Source organism: Pristis pectinata, chromosome 2, assembly GCF_009764475.1.
Source record: "Pristis pectinata isolate sPriPec2 chromosome 2, sPriPec2.1.pri, whole genome shotgun sequence".
Classification (NCBI taxonomy): Eukaryota; Metazoa; Chordata; class Chondrichthyes; order Rhinopristiformes; family Pristidae; genus Pristis; species Pristis pectinata.
Window position 1 is genome coordinate 127,796,749 of NC_067406.1, and position 14,415 is coordinate 127,811,163.

Here is a 14,415-nt window from a genome sequence, read left to right on the forward strand (position 1 = left end):
ATTCAATTATAGAAGCTGGCATCGGACATTTAATTTCAGTAAAAAAAATAACAACCTGGGTTTGTTTTCCTGGTACCATTCTCTGCCGTCTGTCATCAATACTCTACCGTTGCTTTTGCAAGAGAATGAAGCAGCATTTCGAGCAAACATCAAATTTATTGTCTTGTCAAGTCACCAGGAGGTGAATTTGAGTGGTGCAGGAAGGGGCTATTCCAAAGTCTCCTCTCCCTGACCAGCCTTCCCTGATAGCTGGCAAATTTGAAACCCAATCATGATTGGCATCAAATATTAGGGTTCCAGTTTTCACTTTTGTACATAACAGCAATCAAATATCATTCTAGAGAAAGGGATCAGCATTATGATGTTTGATCATGAAATTTTTACAAAGTCACAAGTACGCCACTTGACATTTTGGTGCAAGCTGAGGCTCAGTAGTAGCAATGTTACCTTTACATCCAAAGATTGTGGCTTCAAGTCTCACTCCAGAGATAAAAGTACAAAGAGCAGACTGACGAAGGCAGCTATGACTGTGAAGCACTCTCTTGTAGTACCAAGAGAGCTGCTATTGTCTGGTCAAAGTGTCAAACCAAGGTGCCACCTGCATCCCTTAGGCAGACGTAAGAGATTCCGACAGTTTTCTGGAAGTAGAACGAGGGAGTTCCAGCAGACACCGTGGGACGGTATTTCTCCCTCAACCAGTATCACTAAAATCGACGCGATCTGGTTATTATCACAATGTTGTTTGTGGGACCCCGCTGCATACGCAACTGGCATCCATGTTTTCTCCAAGAATGCATATCATCTGTAAAATAATTTGTGAGGTTGTGGAGGCATTAAGAGATAATTCATGTGATATTTACTACCTACACAGTCAAGCTAAGATCACTCCCCAACCATCCACATCTTGACCAGTACTCTGGGGAGTGCTATCTTCAGCTGATTTTGCTCAGGCTGACAGAATGTGGCATTCGCATTAAGAGATTGAGGCAATCAGCAAGGTCACGTTTAAGGGGAAGATAGATACGCACAGGGCATTAAGACAGCTAAGCACAAAGAGTAAAGGAATGAAGGCTATGGTGATCAAGTGAGGTGAGAGAAGGCTGTGCAGAATGTTAACGGTGGCAAAGACAAGGCCAGCCAAACAGCCTTTTGCTTTGCTGTAAAATTCCATGTCCTGAGAATGCAATGACGACTCAAATATACATCTTCAACAACAACTTGCCTTTCCTCTTATCCACAGTGCAAAGATGATAGTGGTCAAAATCAAAAACAACCGCATATAATCCCATGAGAGCAGCTGTCTTCTCAATCCTTTGGTCACCTTTAAAGTGATCAGCTTGATAATTTTCTCTCCTTTGCAATCCATATTTGTATCATGTGTATCATGGTACACTGCTCTTCCCAAAGGTGACCAACACGCTTAAAGAATGTCCATACGACACCAAAATAAGAAATGAGCCAAAACTTAATCAAGCTAAATGAAGGCACCACCTTTTCCATTTGTTAATAGCTTTGTAGTTCTTGACTCCATTCCATCAACCCCTCCATCTCAAGCATGGTCCAAGTGAGTGGGAATATAGGAAGTTTCTTAACTCCTGCTCAGCTTCTCTCTATTTGTTGCTTAAACCATTTATTTTTTCCACTTCAACTGTACTGACCCAACTGTTGCTGCTGTGAAAACTCTGCTCCATCTCTTTAAAGCCTCAAGAGTTCTCTAATTTCCTACAAGCTTCAGTTTACTTGATTCTTTCCACCATTCTCCAATTAGCGTCTTGCTTTTCAAATTTCTCTGTACCCTCTGCCTCAAGTACATCATTGACGTGTCTTTGCATTACATCACCATGCTCGTCCAAGACCGGACTTCTCACCTCTCTCCACTCCACCATCAGTAGCACGGTTCACAACAACACACTATCCACCATGTTCAAATACGTTCTTTTGTACCTTTGATTCCTCTGTTCTCTGTTGCAGAGGCTAAAAATTCTCTGCAAGCTAAAGCACGGGTGCAAATAGCATGATTTCATTCAAAGTACACATCAGGTGTGAAAGGTCTGCCTCATCAGCCATTACTATATTAAAAATAGAAGTTCTTCTTGACAGTTGAACAGTGAGATGAACTCTTGATAAATGCAGAACAAGTCAAGAGACACAGTGCTTAAACTGAGGAAAGAATTGGTGTTTGGCTGTTGAGCGATAAAACAACTTATTATCAGTTGTACTGACGTATCCCTTATAAGGAGATGCAGCTGTACTCAGGAATGCCATGTCGCTGGAGTTGACAACCTGATGGACTGAAGCTTGAGCATCTCTACAATTCCATCTTTCAGAGCAGAACTGCAACAAAGTGAACAGATTAACACTGAAGCTGTTCAATCACCAAACACAACTGGTGGTTTCTTCATTATTTAACATGCTGATTTCAGAAGTGCTGCTTCAAAATATGGCATTCAATAAAGCTCAAGTTCCTCCAGCATCAACGTGTTTTTCATGTCTCTAGATATCATTGACTAATCCTTCATCAACATAATGTAAGAAAGGAATGAAAACACTGATCCCCTCCCCACCCCACCAACATGCTGCTCTGTGGTGGGCCACAGTTCCTTTCCACAAGTTAAAAAGTCAAGATCGACAACAGCACCTTCAGGAAAGCGGGCAGCTCTGTGGCAGAGCCATGGCAGTGACACTGCGAGGACATTTGAAGCCACACAGCCACAAAAGTACAACTGCAGAGCTAACGCAAGGCACAGGCTGGGTTTGGCAAGACTTTGCCCAATATCTGGCCTATTAAATTGAGGGCTTAAGCATGCTACATTGTTAGGAACACAAATAATCTTGCCCAGAACTTCCACTAACCAAAATTCCTCATTTTTGTCTTAAATGCACATCAGAGAAGCTATGATGTATTCTTAGAGCACAGTTATTATTGTGGCTAAATTTAATCTTTTGTTTGTTTTTGTGTATTCTTCATGCAATGTCAATCAAGACACATGGCTGCACCTCGCCAACAAGTTTCCTATTAGTCACCCCAACTTCAATCATTGAGGTGCAGTATATAAGCAATCCTCATCTACATGCACTTTCCAAGACTCAGCTCAAAGTCATCATTGACACATTCACTAAAGCATATGAGAGAATGGGACTTACTCTTAACATCTGCAAAACAAAGGTCCTCTGCCGACCTCCCCTACTGTACAACAACAGCCTTTGGGAAAAAAAAGGTCCACAACAAGACCATGGAAAACATGGACTACTTCCCATATCTTGGGTACCATCTTATAGAAAAGGCAAGCATCAAATGTAAAATTCACCATCACCTTCAGAGGGAAAGTCAGTTTGAAGGTCAAGACCACAAGCAGAATGCAAAGCTTACAATCTGTCAGGCAGCAGTGGTCCCTACTCTCCTGTATGCTTCCGAGACAGCAGGCACTTCAAAGCATTGGAGAGGTACCACTAGCATTGCCTCTGCAGAATTCTCTAAATCCAATGGCAGCATCAATGAACCAGTGTCCTCTCCTGGGCCAAATGGGAAGCCCTTATTTCACTCAGTCAACTATGATAGGCAGGCCACATCATTTACAAGCTTGATACCTCTAAAACAGGCTGTCACAGCCAGGTGGACAAAGGAAAAGATTTAAGGGTTCTCCAAAAGCCTCCTCCAAAAAAAAAATGCAACATCCTTATCAATTCCTGGGAATCTCAGGCTCAATAATTGGGAAGAAGCTGAGACCTTCAAGCCCAGCATAAACAGCTGAAGGAGCTCAACACCTCCCAAAATGCCTGCCAGGCCTGCCTGCTGCCTCACCTGTGGCAGTCCGCTGGTCCCACACAAACCTCATCAGTCAGCTCAGAATCCACAGAACTGAAGCCTTGATGCTGAGGAACTGCTTTAGAAGAGGAGGCTGAATCTGTTGATGTGTGAAAGCACAGGTGTTTCACTAATATTGGAGCAGTCTCTCTTAGGTTTAAATAACAAACAGCCAGAATGAGACATCAATTAAGAATCACTGAATTATTTCTTGACAAATTAAATAAAATCGGAACCTGCCTTCTTTCCGTTTCTACAATAAAGTTTAAAAGATAATTTTCTGCCTTTCAAGCATTGTGGTGGCAATTCTTAGTCATTTGGCTTCAGTCAGACTTCAAATTCCTAAAATTTCCTGCAGCAAGCACACCACAGGAGATGAGAAATACATGTAAATAAAAACCTCAAGCACAATACAATGAAAGCACGCTGGCTCATTGATATGTCTATTCTCAAGGGTAATCTTTCCCTACTGGCTTTCTAGTAATGTGCAAAGGAGAAATGTTAAAGAACCCAATCTCCAGCTCTGCTCTCCAATTCTCACCTGCTCAAGCCACTGTCCAAACCAGTGGAGGATCTTACTTAACTTTTAAATCAACGTCACATGTCAGCATAGACATGGAACCGAAAAAGAGATCTAAAAATAAGTACTGCCTAGAACAGCAGAAACCCTAGAGGTGAGCTCAGTGCAATGAGATGAGAGGTGTTAGCACAGTCTGTTATGAGGCAATATTTGCTTTTGATTTGTGGAAAATGTATCACAAGATCACTGACAGTGACCAATTGGACTGCAGATCATAAGAAATTTACCGCTAAGAAAACAGTGAAGCTCCCACCAAAAATAGTTTCAAAAGTAAGAATCTAATTGCAACACTCTGGCTGGTCATAGATATCAGTTTCAATGTCTCTGCAATGTTAATTGTTCTGAAAATCTTCTGTGTAAGGGGGAAAACAAACGTAAAATGTTGGAAATAGGTGTACTGTTTTTACTTGATCAAATCTCTTTAACACCACGAACAGCAACAATAGACTTGTACATCGTTATCATGATCTCATGCTCAAGAGAGGGCTGAGTCATGCAGATTGCCAACACTGCCAACTCTGCCTTCACCCTGGAAGTGAATTCAATGTAATTCTGCTTTCTGACAAAATTTTGAAAAGTCAATATATGGAAATCAGTTCCCTTAACTAAACCTGTATGTGAGAAATATAAACGTCAATATTAATCTCACAGACAGCCGTAGAAATGCTTTGGAGTTTAGCACTCATTTTAGCAAACCCAACACAGACGAAGGAAAATACGAACAGTTGCACCTCGGGCACACAGAGGGTAAACAGATGAGTAACTGGGAGTCACTGACACAGAGGTAGGCGTTAATTAAAGTAACTAGAAGTGTTAAATGGAGTGGAAGCCCATGACACCAAAACAAAGATCAGGATCTAAACAGCTGGTGCTCAGGAAACACATTACGATGTTAGGATGGAAGGAGATGGAAACCAGCATCATTAAGTGCAGTTGTAGTTCAGTGGCTGAATGAATGCAATGTAATTCCTGTGTTACATGACTATAGGAATGGGAATTGAAAACTGACAGTCTGAGAGAGCATTTAATGAACAAGACTGCATGCATTGCTGAGAATATAAGTACTTCACAACTTTATAAATTGTCAATGGCATCCTCAGCAGTGTTCCTCAGCATGTACCCACAAAGGAGACACAAGAGACTGCAGGTGTTGGAATTTGGAACAGCACACAAGCACTGGAGGAACTCAGTGAGTCAGGCAGCATCTCTGGAGGGAAATGAACAGTCAGCGTTTCAGGTCGAGGCCCTTCATCTGGCCTCGACCTGAAACGCCGATCTGGCCCAGATGAAGGGTAGAGACCTAAAATATCGACTGTCCATTTCCCTCCGTAGATGCTGCCTGACCCTCTGAGTTCCTCCAGCCTTTTGTGTGTTGTACCCACAAAGCCTCTCTTTACCTCCATTTGGAGAATAGAGTTATAGGTGCTTGGCAACTGGCCCGTAACTTATACTGGTATATTATGACCACGAAAGCTCAGAATTTCAAAAGGAAGTGTTTCAATTCCATACACTAAACCCACTAATTTTTGAGCGCTTCTAAGCTTGACCTCATTTGGGAGTAGCGGTCTGGGAAATGGATGGCTCAGATAAGCGAGCAGTTTCCTTGGACTTACCAGAAATGCGCTCTTCTTCAAGAAGTTTCATTTGGTGGTGGAATATCTGCTCTTGGACTCGACAGATTGACCTCTTAATCTTCTCCCTTCGTGTCACCATGTAAGTAAGGTTTCGAACCTAATGGGGGGACATCAGAAGCTGTAACACCAGTCTTTCAAGGCAGTTTAACATCAGCACAAGAAACCATTCCACATCTTAAAAACGACCAGAACTCTACAAGTCATCGGCTAACAACAAATGCCGCTTGTCTGAAAACTTACCTGCATTGTCTTCTTCAAAGAAAAAAACTACAACTTAATACTAGCCCACCTAGAATACAAACAGAAACTGCTGGAACAGCAGGTCAATCAGTATCTGAAAGAGAAAGACACTTTAATTTCTTGGCCTGTTCAGAACTATTCCTTATATTTAATTACAGAGTAGGAACATTGATAGTTTTGTTATAATTTACAGCAAATCTATCTGTGACTCACCAAGATGGTTATATATAACCCTCCCACCTGTGCCCTCTGCCCCCACCTCTAGAAGTTGACCTCATTTCAACAAGTATCACAATTAAAGTTGTTTGAAAGCTGCCTACCACTAGAGCATAACTAAAGTAAGACAGGAAACACATTTATTTTGTAAAGGCCTGAAAAAAAAATCCATCACATTTCAGATGTCAAACTCTCAAATATAAAGAGTAAGAGAGACATTGGGATATAATTGAAGGAAGTTTTCCTTAAAATGGTCTGTGTTTACGTACAACAATTAAACCTTGTAGTCTTATAGACTTGGCAGAAGAATGTACAGTGTGTTATGTACAATGAGCGCATCATATGGTATAACACTCATCGTTATTGGACTTACCATCAGCAATATCACTGGAGACCTGCTGGTGTCTGTTAATTATTTAAAGTGGTACAGGTCTCCCCCAGTTAGCGCACATTCACTTGACAGATCTTCACTACAACAAAGGATAACGAACACATTTGGAAGTCATCTTTCAAACACTGGTTCATGAAAACTAGTTACATTTCATTGGGAAGGAGTCTATGAAATAAACATGCTCTTTAAAATGGGGAAAAAAAACTCTCAAGTACCTGCACTCTTCCATCTGACCAGAATGGCCAGTGGATGAATGACTTGAAAATTTCAGCTTGTCAAAACAAGCGTAGTTTGCTTCTGGTTTACTTCTTCCTTACTGGAATGAGATTAACCAGCTTCTGACTTTTCTTTTATATAAAATCACCGACAGCATCGGGTAACCCCTCCCCCCCCCATGAAAGTTAAGGAGTTACTATATCTTCAATACAAATTTTATTATTGTACAAGGGATTCTCTTGGAATCTAACACCCTTCATTAGCCAAGGGAGACCTGCATCCAAGCTTTGTTTTAAAAATACAAGGTATTTCACAGATACAATTACCTTGGCTTAAGCTCATTAACAAACCATTGAGTGTCCAGAGTAAAACTGAGTAAAATCTCCACTGCTGAGAACAGTGTTGGGCAAGTGCTCGCTAACTCCCTCATCCCAAGCACACAAGCCATTTCCACAACACCAATGAAAAATTGCTTCTATACAGGAGTGCGAGATATATCTGCTTATATTGGAGCTATCAGTCCACACAGCACTAACTACCAGCAACCGCAGAGGTACAGCAGTGCACACATAAGAGGATGCAGTATATTACAGTGCTGTACAGGCAATTGTGCAGAAGAGTGTCAGAGAGCATAGGAGTAAAAGCAGAAAAGAAGGGCAACCACACAGTATGTACTATATAAAAGAATGCACCCAATTTTATTGGATTTCATTACAGTACATGTCATAATACTGTACATTCAATACTGCACAGAAGTAAATGCCAACAGTTTGAAAGAAAGGTAAAGCCATAAGAGAATAGCAGAGACACACCTGATCGCAGGTACAGATTAGAAAGAATATAGGGCAAGGCTGCAACAGCAAATATCTACAACTCATTCCCTACTGCAACAGCAAACTGGTACAAATGGACTTTATCCCTCAACCCCAGAAAAGTCACAGTCCTCATCGCAAAACTGAACAAGACTTTTTTTTTTGCAAGATATTTCAGATACACTGCAACTTAGCACACTTCATCGTGGAAAGGAAGGTTTCCAAAATCTGATGTCTGGTGCTATCAATTCTAACGCTGCACTTAAAGGCAATGGAGAAAGAATCAACTCCATACAATCAATTCTGCAGAAGAAAGTGGCTACTTTCAACATGCTGAAAACAGTTGATTTGTAAGAATATAAAATATTCACTACATTGGCTCATAGAACAAAAACATTAATGCAAATTAATAGCACCAGTACAGATGGAAATTAATTACATTTCAATTCGTGTGTTGTGAGACGAACTTCTTCAAATTGCCTAAACTGAATTCTGAAATCCTGTGTTTAACAGATTGACTTTGCTACAATTGAAATAAGCATTAAGAAAGCAACAACACAGAAATTATGTTAATACAATACCACAGAAGAAACAAGTATGATTTAAATTCTAGAATCTCCATGTACATAGCTGTAATTGACCAAATCAGCAGGCACTTTACCCCAGTTATGCCCTCTTAATTAGCCTGGTGAATGGATAGCTAATTCTGTCAATTGACGGAGGAAGCAGCAAAATGGGATCAAGATCATGGATAGTTAACTGGTGGAACAATCAAGAGAAAGGGACAATTGAACATGTAATGAAAAATACACATGGTCCTGCAAATTCACAACTCAACATCTCCAAGATGATGATTAACCCAGACATAATGATCAGTCACTCAGTTTCTGTGCCATCTGTGGAATGTCAGAATGATTCTCCAAATCTGCATAGTCGCACGTAAGAGGCAGTCAATTCCCACCCACCCCAAATCCAATTTTCCTTTCTGACCCACTGCACTAATCATTTCCTACAACTTTATATCTAAACTCTGGACAGTTAAAATGTTAAATGCAATTTAGATTTTTATTAAATCATGAATGATAGAAAATTGATATCAGATAGCAAGGTTAGAGTTGTAATCTAATCTAAACCTAATAATATGAACCCAAGGATTAGATCGCTAACCTAATTCCTTGTAACTCATCCTGCATTGGTCATTATTCTATATTTATGCCACAGGGTAAAAATAGCATGGTGCTAACTGCATTGCAGCTATTTCTAGTTATGTGGAACTACACACCAAAACAGTATGTCAGCAACTCTTCTTATACCAGTTAAAAAAAGAAAATCACTAACTGATGACGGTATGAGGACCCATTTAGAACATGAACAGGAAACACAGTGCAGACCAATGGAATAGAGCACAAAAGGCAGAACAACAAAAAATAGTTGTACAAGAATATCATACTTGCTATTTAAGCAAGCATTTTGGCTCTTCCTCATTTGTGTAATGTTTATGGCACATAATTAAATTTAAAAGTGCATTGTAGGTTTGTGCCAAATGTCAAGCAGCTTGACTGAAAGTGATCTGATCTCTCCTGCAATGTGGTAAGAAGGAAGTTTTTACTGTGGTAGAGTTAATACACAATCCCATAAGCTAATAAACCACAAGAATAGCAGGTGGCTCTGTGCAAACTGGATTTGATCCCCCAAAATCCAAATGCACAAAACAACTACACAAAACGGTTTGAGTAGCCACTCTGCTGGCATTAACAGATTATTAACAATTTCCAGCAACTAAGCTCCAATAAGAAAGTTGACAAACACAATAAATTGACGACAGCAACCACAAATCAAAAGAAGACCAGCCCAACGTGAATCAAAAGGCATAACACACTTTCAACTGATCACACAAACCATACCAAGACCAGAAAGTATTTCACAAGCTGCAAGTTAGGATCCCACTACAGGACATGTGCACATAAATGCCATATAAACCCTGAGATTGAGAGAGAAATGTATTTAAATAAATACAAAATAAATAAATAAGTAGATGGATAAATTGTTTGACAATTTGAAAAAACATAAATGGAAATAAATATCATTAACTGGCTTAAAAAGTAATTGGAGGACTTAGTTCAGTTAACAAGCGGGCTTAGTTCAGTTAAGCAAAATTACTTGACTGTTGAAATAGACAAGTGTTATGTGGACATAAATCTTTAAACTGTCACAGTTTTTTTTAACAGCCTTAACTGTCACAACCTCAATTTATTTCCCATTAGCAAATAGCTAACAATTTCTTCACTGCTAGAAATCTCTCTGCTCCTTGACATTTCTGGACAGTATAGACATGAATTGGTTACACAGTGTCAAGTTAATCTAGCGTCTACAACCAGACTTACTCTTCAACTTTCAGGTGGAAACTAGGAAGCATAAAGGAGGCAGAGAGAAAAAAGAACGACGCAAACTGTACTAAACCCCCTATCCGCCTAAACAGTACTCAAGCATTAAGATAGTTAAAATTTAACAAGTAGAGAACCTGCTCCAATGCAATGCCTTTGTGCATCCTCAGGAGATGCTAACGAATGAATTACTGTTTGAGGTGCAGTCACTGCTAATGGACAGGTAAATGAGGCAGCTAACCTGCATAAAAGACCCCACACAACAAAGCTGATAAGTCATGAAGGAGAAATAATGGCAGAATTCCAGAATTTCTAAACATGAAGAATGCTACAGAGAAACAAGCAAAACTAAACAGCTGTTTATAGTATTTACTGTATTAATAATAATATTCATTATTTAAGCTTTCTTCATCATGAAGAAAACTTGCTCCAATCCTGCCTGCAGAAGTCTAGAGTTTAGTTATAATCTTTCTTGTCAACTGTTCCCACAAGTATTACCAGCAAAATAAAAGTGAAGTAGTGGTGTGTTTTTTAATTAATGCTGAGGAATTGTTCCAAAGGCAGTTTCATCTTCCAGTTCCTTGCCCACTGGCTATTATTCGGTTGTTGTTCTAGCCAGTGAATGCTATAGCAGGGGATTTCATAACCAAGCCAAAGCCAGCTCTCCATTAATGTCCATACCCATGTACTTCCTGCAGCAGCAACTACATAGCAACCTGGAAGGAGGATTCATGAGTGCATTTGCCTTCCTCAATCTGCTCCTGCTCCAGAAAGAGGTAACATTCAGTTTGGGTTAGGAACGAAGCTGATGAGTTTGGTGGCCTCTATAGTTCAGAGGCAAATGCCTGAGATTTCTATAGGAGCTCTTGGTGGGGAACCTGCAGATCCCACTGTCCAAAGCAGCAGCACAAACAGCTACTTATGCTCTTCAAGGAATCCACCAATCTCTGCATGGCAATGAGAAGAATCTCAAGATCTTTTGAGCCTACACACAATACTTGCAAGCAATAAACAGGAAAGACAGGGGAAGTGGCTACACCTATCTTTACACGACAATCAATTTAAGCTCTCTGGGAAAATATCTGCAATATTTGCACACTCATTTATTTGTGTCTTCCTAAAGTTAATTCTCTAACTTACGTGCACTTAAGAATTTAGCTGCAAAATTTGAAACTCAACCTTTTGAACAAACATCTGATGAAATCTCTGGTGAAATGTCATCGGTCTGGAATAATTACTCTGTCCCTCTATCCAAGAATGCCACCTGATCTGCTGAGCACTTCCAGTGTTTTCTCTTTCTAGTTAAATATATCAGGAGGTGAAAGATGTGTTTGCATTCAAAAATATTCATTTGTGTGCTCAGAAGATTTCAGTGAATAAGCAGTGCAGTTTGCTATTCAAAGTACCTAATTTTATTTAGCTCCTTTTGGTTTTCCTCCAGAGGAAGCATACCTTGCTGGTGACAGACACTCTTAGAAATGCAAAATGTGTTATTTTAAGCAAAGTGCACTTGAAGCCAAATTTAAATCAAATTGCTGTAGAGCGTGGCATGCTCCTGCTGTTGTACAACCAAAGCCTCAATGGTGAAGGGAGGAGAACAAAGAGTGAAAACAAGATCTTTCACAAACGCATCTTTCATGCGAATAAAACAACTTGGAGAACAAGTTGCAAAATGAAACTGGATCTCCTGAAATAATGCAACATATGTCCCATCAAAATATGCCACTTGTCTAATTCTCACGTCTTCATGATTGTCCTACACACCAATCTTTCCCAAAAGCATTCTTCACACACCAAAAAGGATACACTTTCTAGCTTACAAAATACATAGCCTGATTTCAAACTAAAAATTTATAGAATTCAGAGGATTCGTCAGTGTAGTGTCATGCTGGACACAGCTTTGAAACTGCTTAGCTTCCAACCTCTGAAGCTCATGTAGGTAGCTGCTGAGTAAAGACTACGGCAATGTGCAGCAGGCAGAAGAACCAACCTAGGCAGCCCACTGAAACACTGCCAGTGGTGTGCACGGCTGAAAACACAAGCACACTTGAGCACCCAGATAAGAATTAAGATTAAACAGTCCCGCGCTTCATGAATTGACCAGTGGTACAGCGCTGATTCCATAACAAATACAATCTTTTCAACGGTTTCTTCTCAGTAACTGCAAACAAGAGCTTTGGAGCAACATTTCCCCTCCATGCTCCCCCTTTAGCAAGAACAGTAAACAAGTTTCAGATTCTTCTTCCCACACACACGCGTTCAGCTCGGTCAATACAGTTGTGTTTGCAGCACCAAAAAGGAGACTGTAAACAAGTTCAACAACTTCTCTTTCTGGAGTTACAAGAATGTTCTTCACTTTCCAATAGGAATGTCATGGCTCTACTTCTCCAATTTGATACAAATAAACTAATGCTGGTGTAGATTTTCTCTGTGGCAGAACACCCCATGCTAGCAAGGAATATTGCTTTGTATTTGAGTGCGGTACTTTGGTCACCAATCACAAAACTTATATGTGCGGAAACAGTCATCAACAAGTTGTTTCAGAACCCCAACAGGAATTCACATTTTACATAAAAACAGCGTGACAAAAATAAACTGGTTCCAGACTGACAGAAACTCCTTCAGTGTTATTGCCTCTTCACCTTCTCCTACAGTTAAATCTGAAAACCTTAACTGGAAGGTTTGAAGATTTTACTGATGGCTGCAGTAGAACTTTCTCCCTGACCAAGGACTAAACAGTGCACCATAGAGTTAACATTCTTCAAGTGTGCCGGATTGTCTTAGTTAAAACGATTGTGGATTGTTCATAGGTGAGTTACTCATAACTTGGCACCAGCCTGCATCCCCTTGCAAGGGATAATTTAACCACTAAGATTCTCCCAGTCTAATGTAGCACAGATGGTGGTGAAAACGTGCACCCATCTAGATGGAGGAAATTTTTACAATGGAAGAATATATTTTAAAGACAGACAGGATAAAATTGAATGTGTCTTATAAAGACCAGCTCAATAAAAACATTTGGAAGATAAAAACATTCAGAATCACAACATTCATTTGCTAAAAACACGGGAAATTTGCAGGGAGGATGACATTAAATTGCAGAATTGCAGCTCCAAGCAACAGCACTCACCCTCTCTAGGTCCTGTCGGAGGTGGGTGAAAAGCTGCAACCGTCTGAACAAGACATCTTGCTCCTGCTTTGCCAGATTGTCCTCCTCATCCTTTTTGGGAGTGAAGAGAGGCTTATTTAAATTGCTCTTCCTTTTTCCTTTCCAGTACTGGTAAATAAAATCCACAAGCTCCTCAGACAACTTCAAATGCTGGGACACTTCAGAGATGCTGACAAAGTTATAAAATTCATCCTCCAGTTGTTGGAGTTTTTGCTTACGGAGGCTGATCCTCTGGGCTTCCTCCTGAGTCTGATCCATGCTATCCAGAGCGCTCTCCACAATGGTGGGTTTCTCCTCTCTCTCTGCAGTGGAATAGTTTTTGGTTCCCTCATCTGGCTCCTTGCTGCTGTGCTTTGGGCAGTAAGATTTAAACTTTACCTCATCATTTTCTGCCAGTATAGTCTTCATTTCCAAATTGCGATCAAAAGCACAAGTCACATGAAAGGCCGTTCGACAGTTCTTCACTGAACACTGCAGGCATTAACAAAATTAAAGCACAGTCACTATAGAAGACAGTACATTTCAGTTTGTGATTCAGACAATTCTACAGTACCAGCTATTCCTTTGAAATATTGCCTATTAAGAGGGGCATTAGTAAGAATATTCATTAACATGATCAAAACCTATTTGCTACTACCTACTACCTGTTGGATTCGACTGTTTTAAGTAGTTTGCATGGTAGTGTAGGGGCAGGCACGGTAGTGTAGCGGTTAGCGTAACGCTTTACAGCACCAGCGACCCAGGTTCAATTCCGGCCACTGTCTGTAAGGAGTTTGTACATTCTCCCTGTGTCTGCGCGAGTTTCCTCCGGGTGCTCTGGTTTCCTCCCACATTCCAAAGACGTACGGGTTAGGAAGTTGTGGGCATGCTACGTTGGTGCCGGAAGCGTGGCAACATTTGCGGGCCGCCCCCAGAACACTACGCAAAAGATGCATTTCACTGTGTGTTTCGATGTACATGTGACTATC

At 40.4% G+C, this 14,415-nt stretch overlaps 1 protein-coding gene across 3 annotated transcripts in view; it reads right to left on the reverse strand.

Moving 5' to 3' along the window:
• The window catches only part of LOC127567348 (protein Jade-1-like), a 103,288-nt gene that overhangs the window by 4,591 nt on the left and 84,282 nt on the right, over nucleotides 1-14,415 (reverse strand). For 2 of the 3 annotated variants that reach the window (XM_052010141.1, XM_052010142.1), the window contains 2 exons: nucleotides 13,409-13,918; nucleotides 5,999-6,116 (listed from right to left, as the gene is read on the reverse strand). In XM_052010141.1, the coding sequence (XP_051866101.1) occupies nucleotides 5,999-6,116; nucleotides 13,409-13,918 (628 nt within the window). Of the gene's footprint in view, nucleotides 1-447; nucleotides 803-5,998; nucleotides 6,117-13,408; nucleotides 13,919-14,415 lie in introns of all 3 variants that reach the window. The other variant, XR_007955864.1, reaches the window with a different exon arrangement.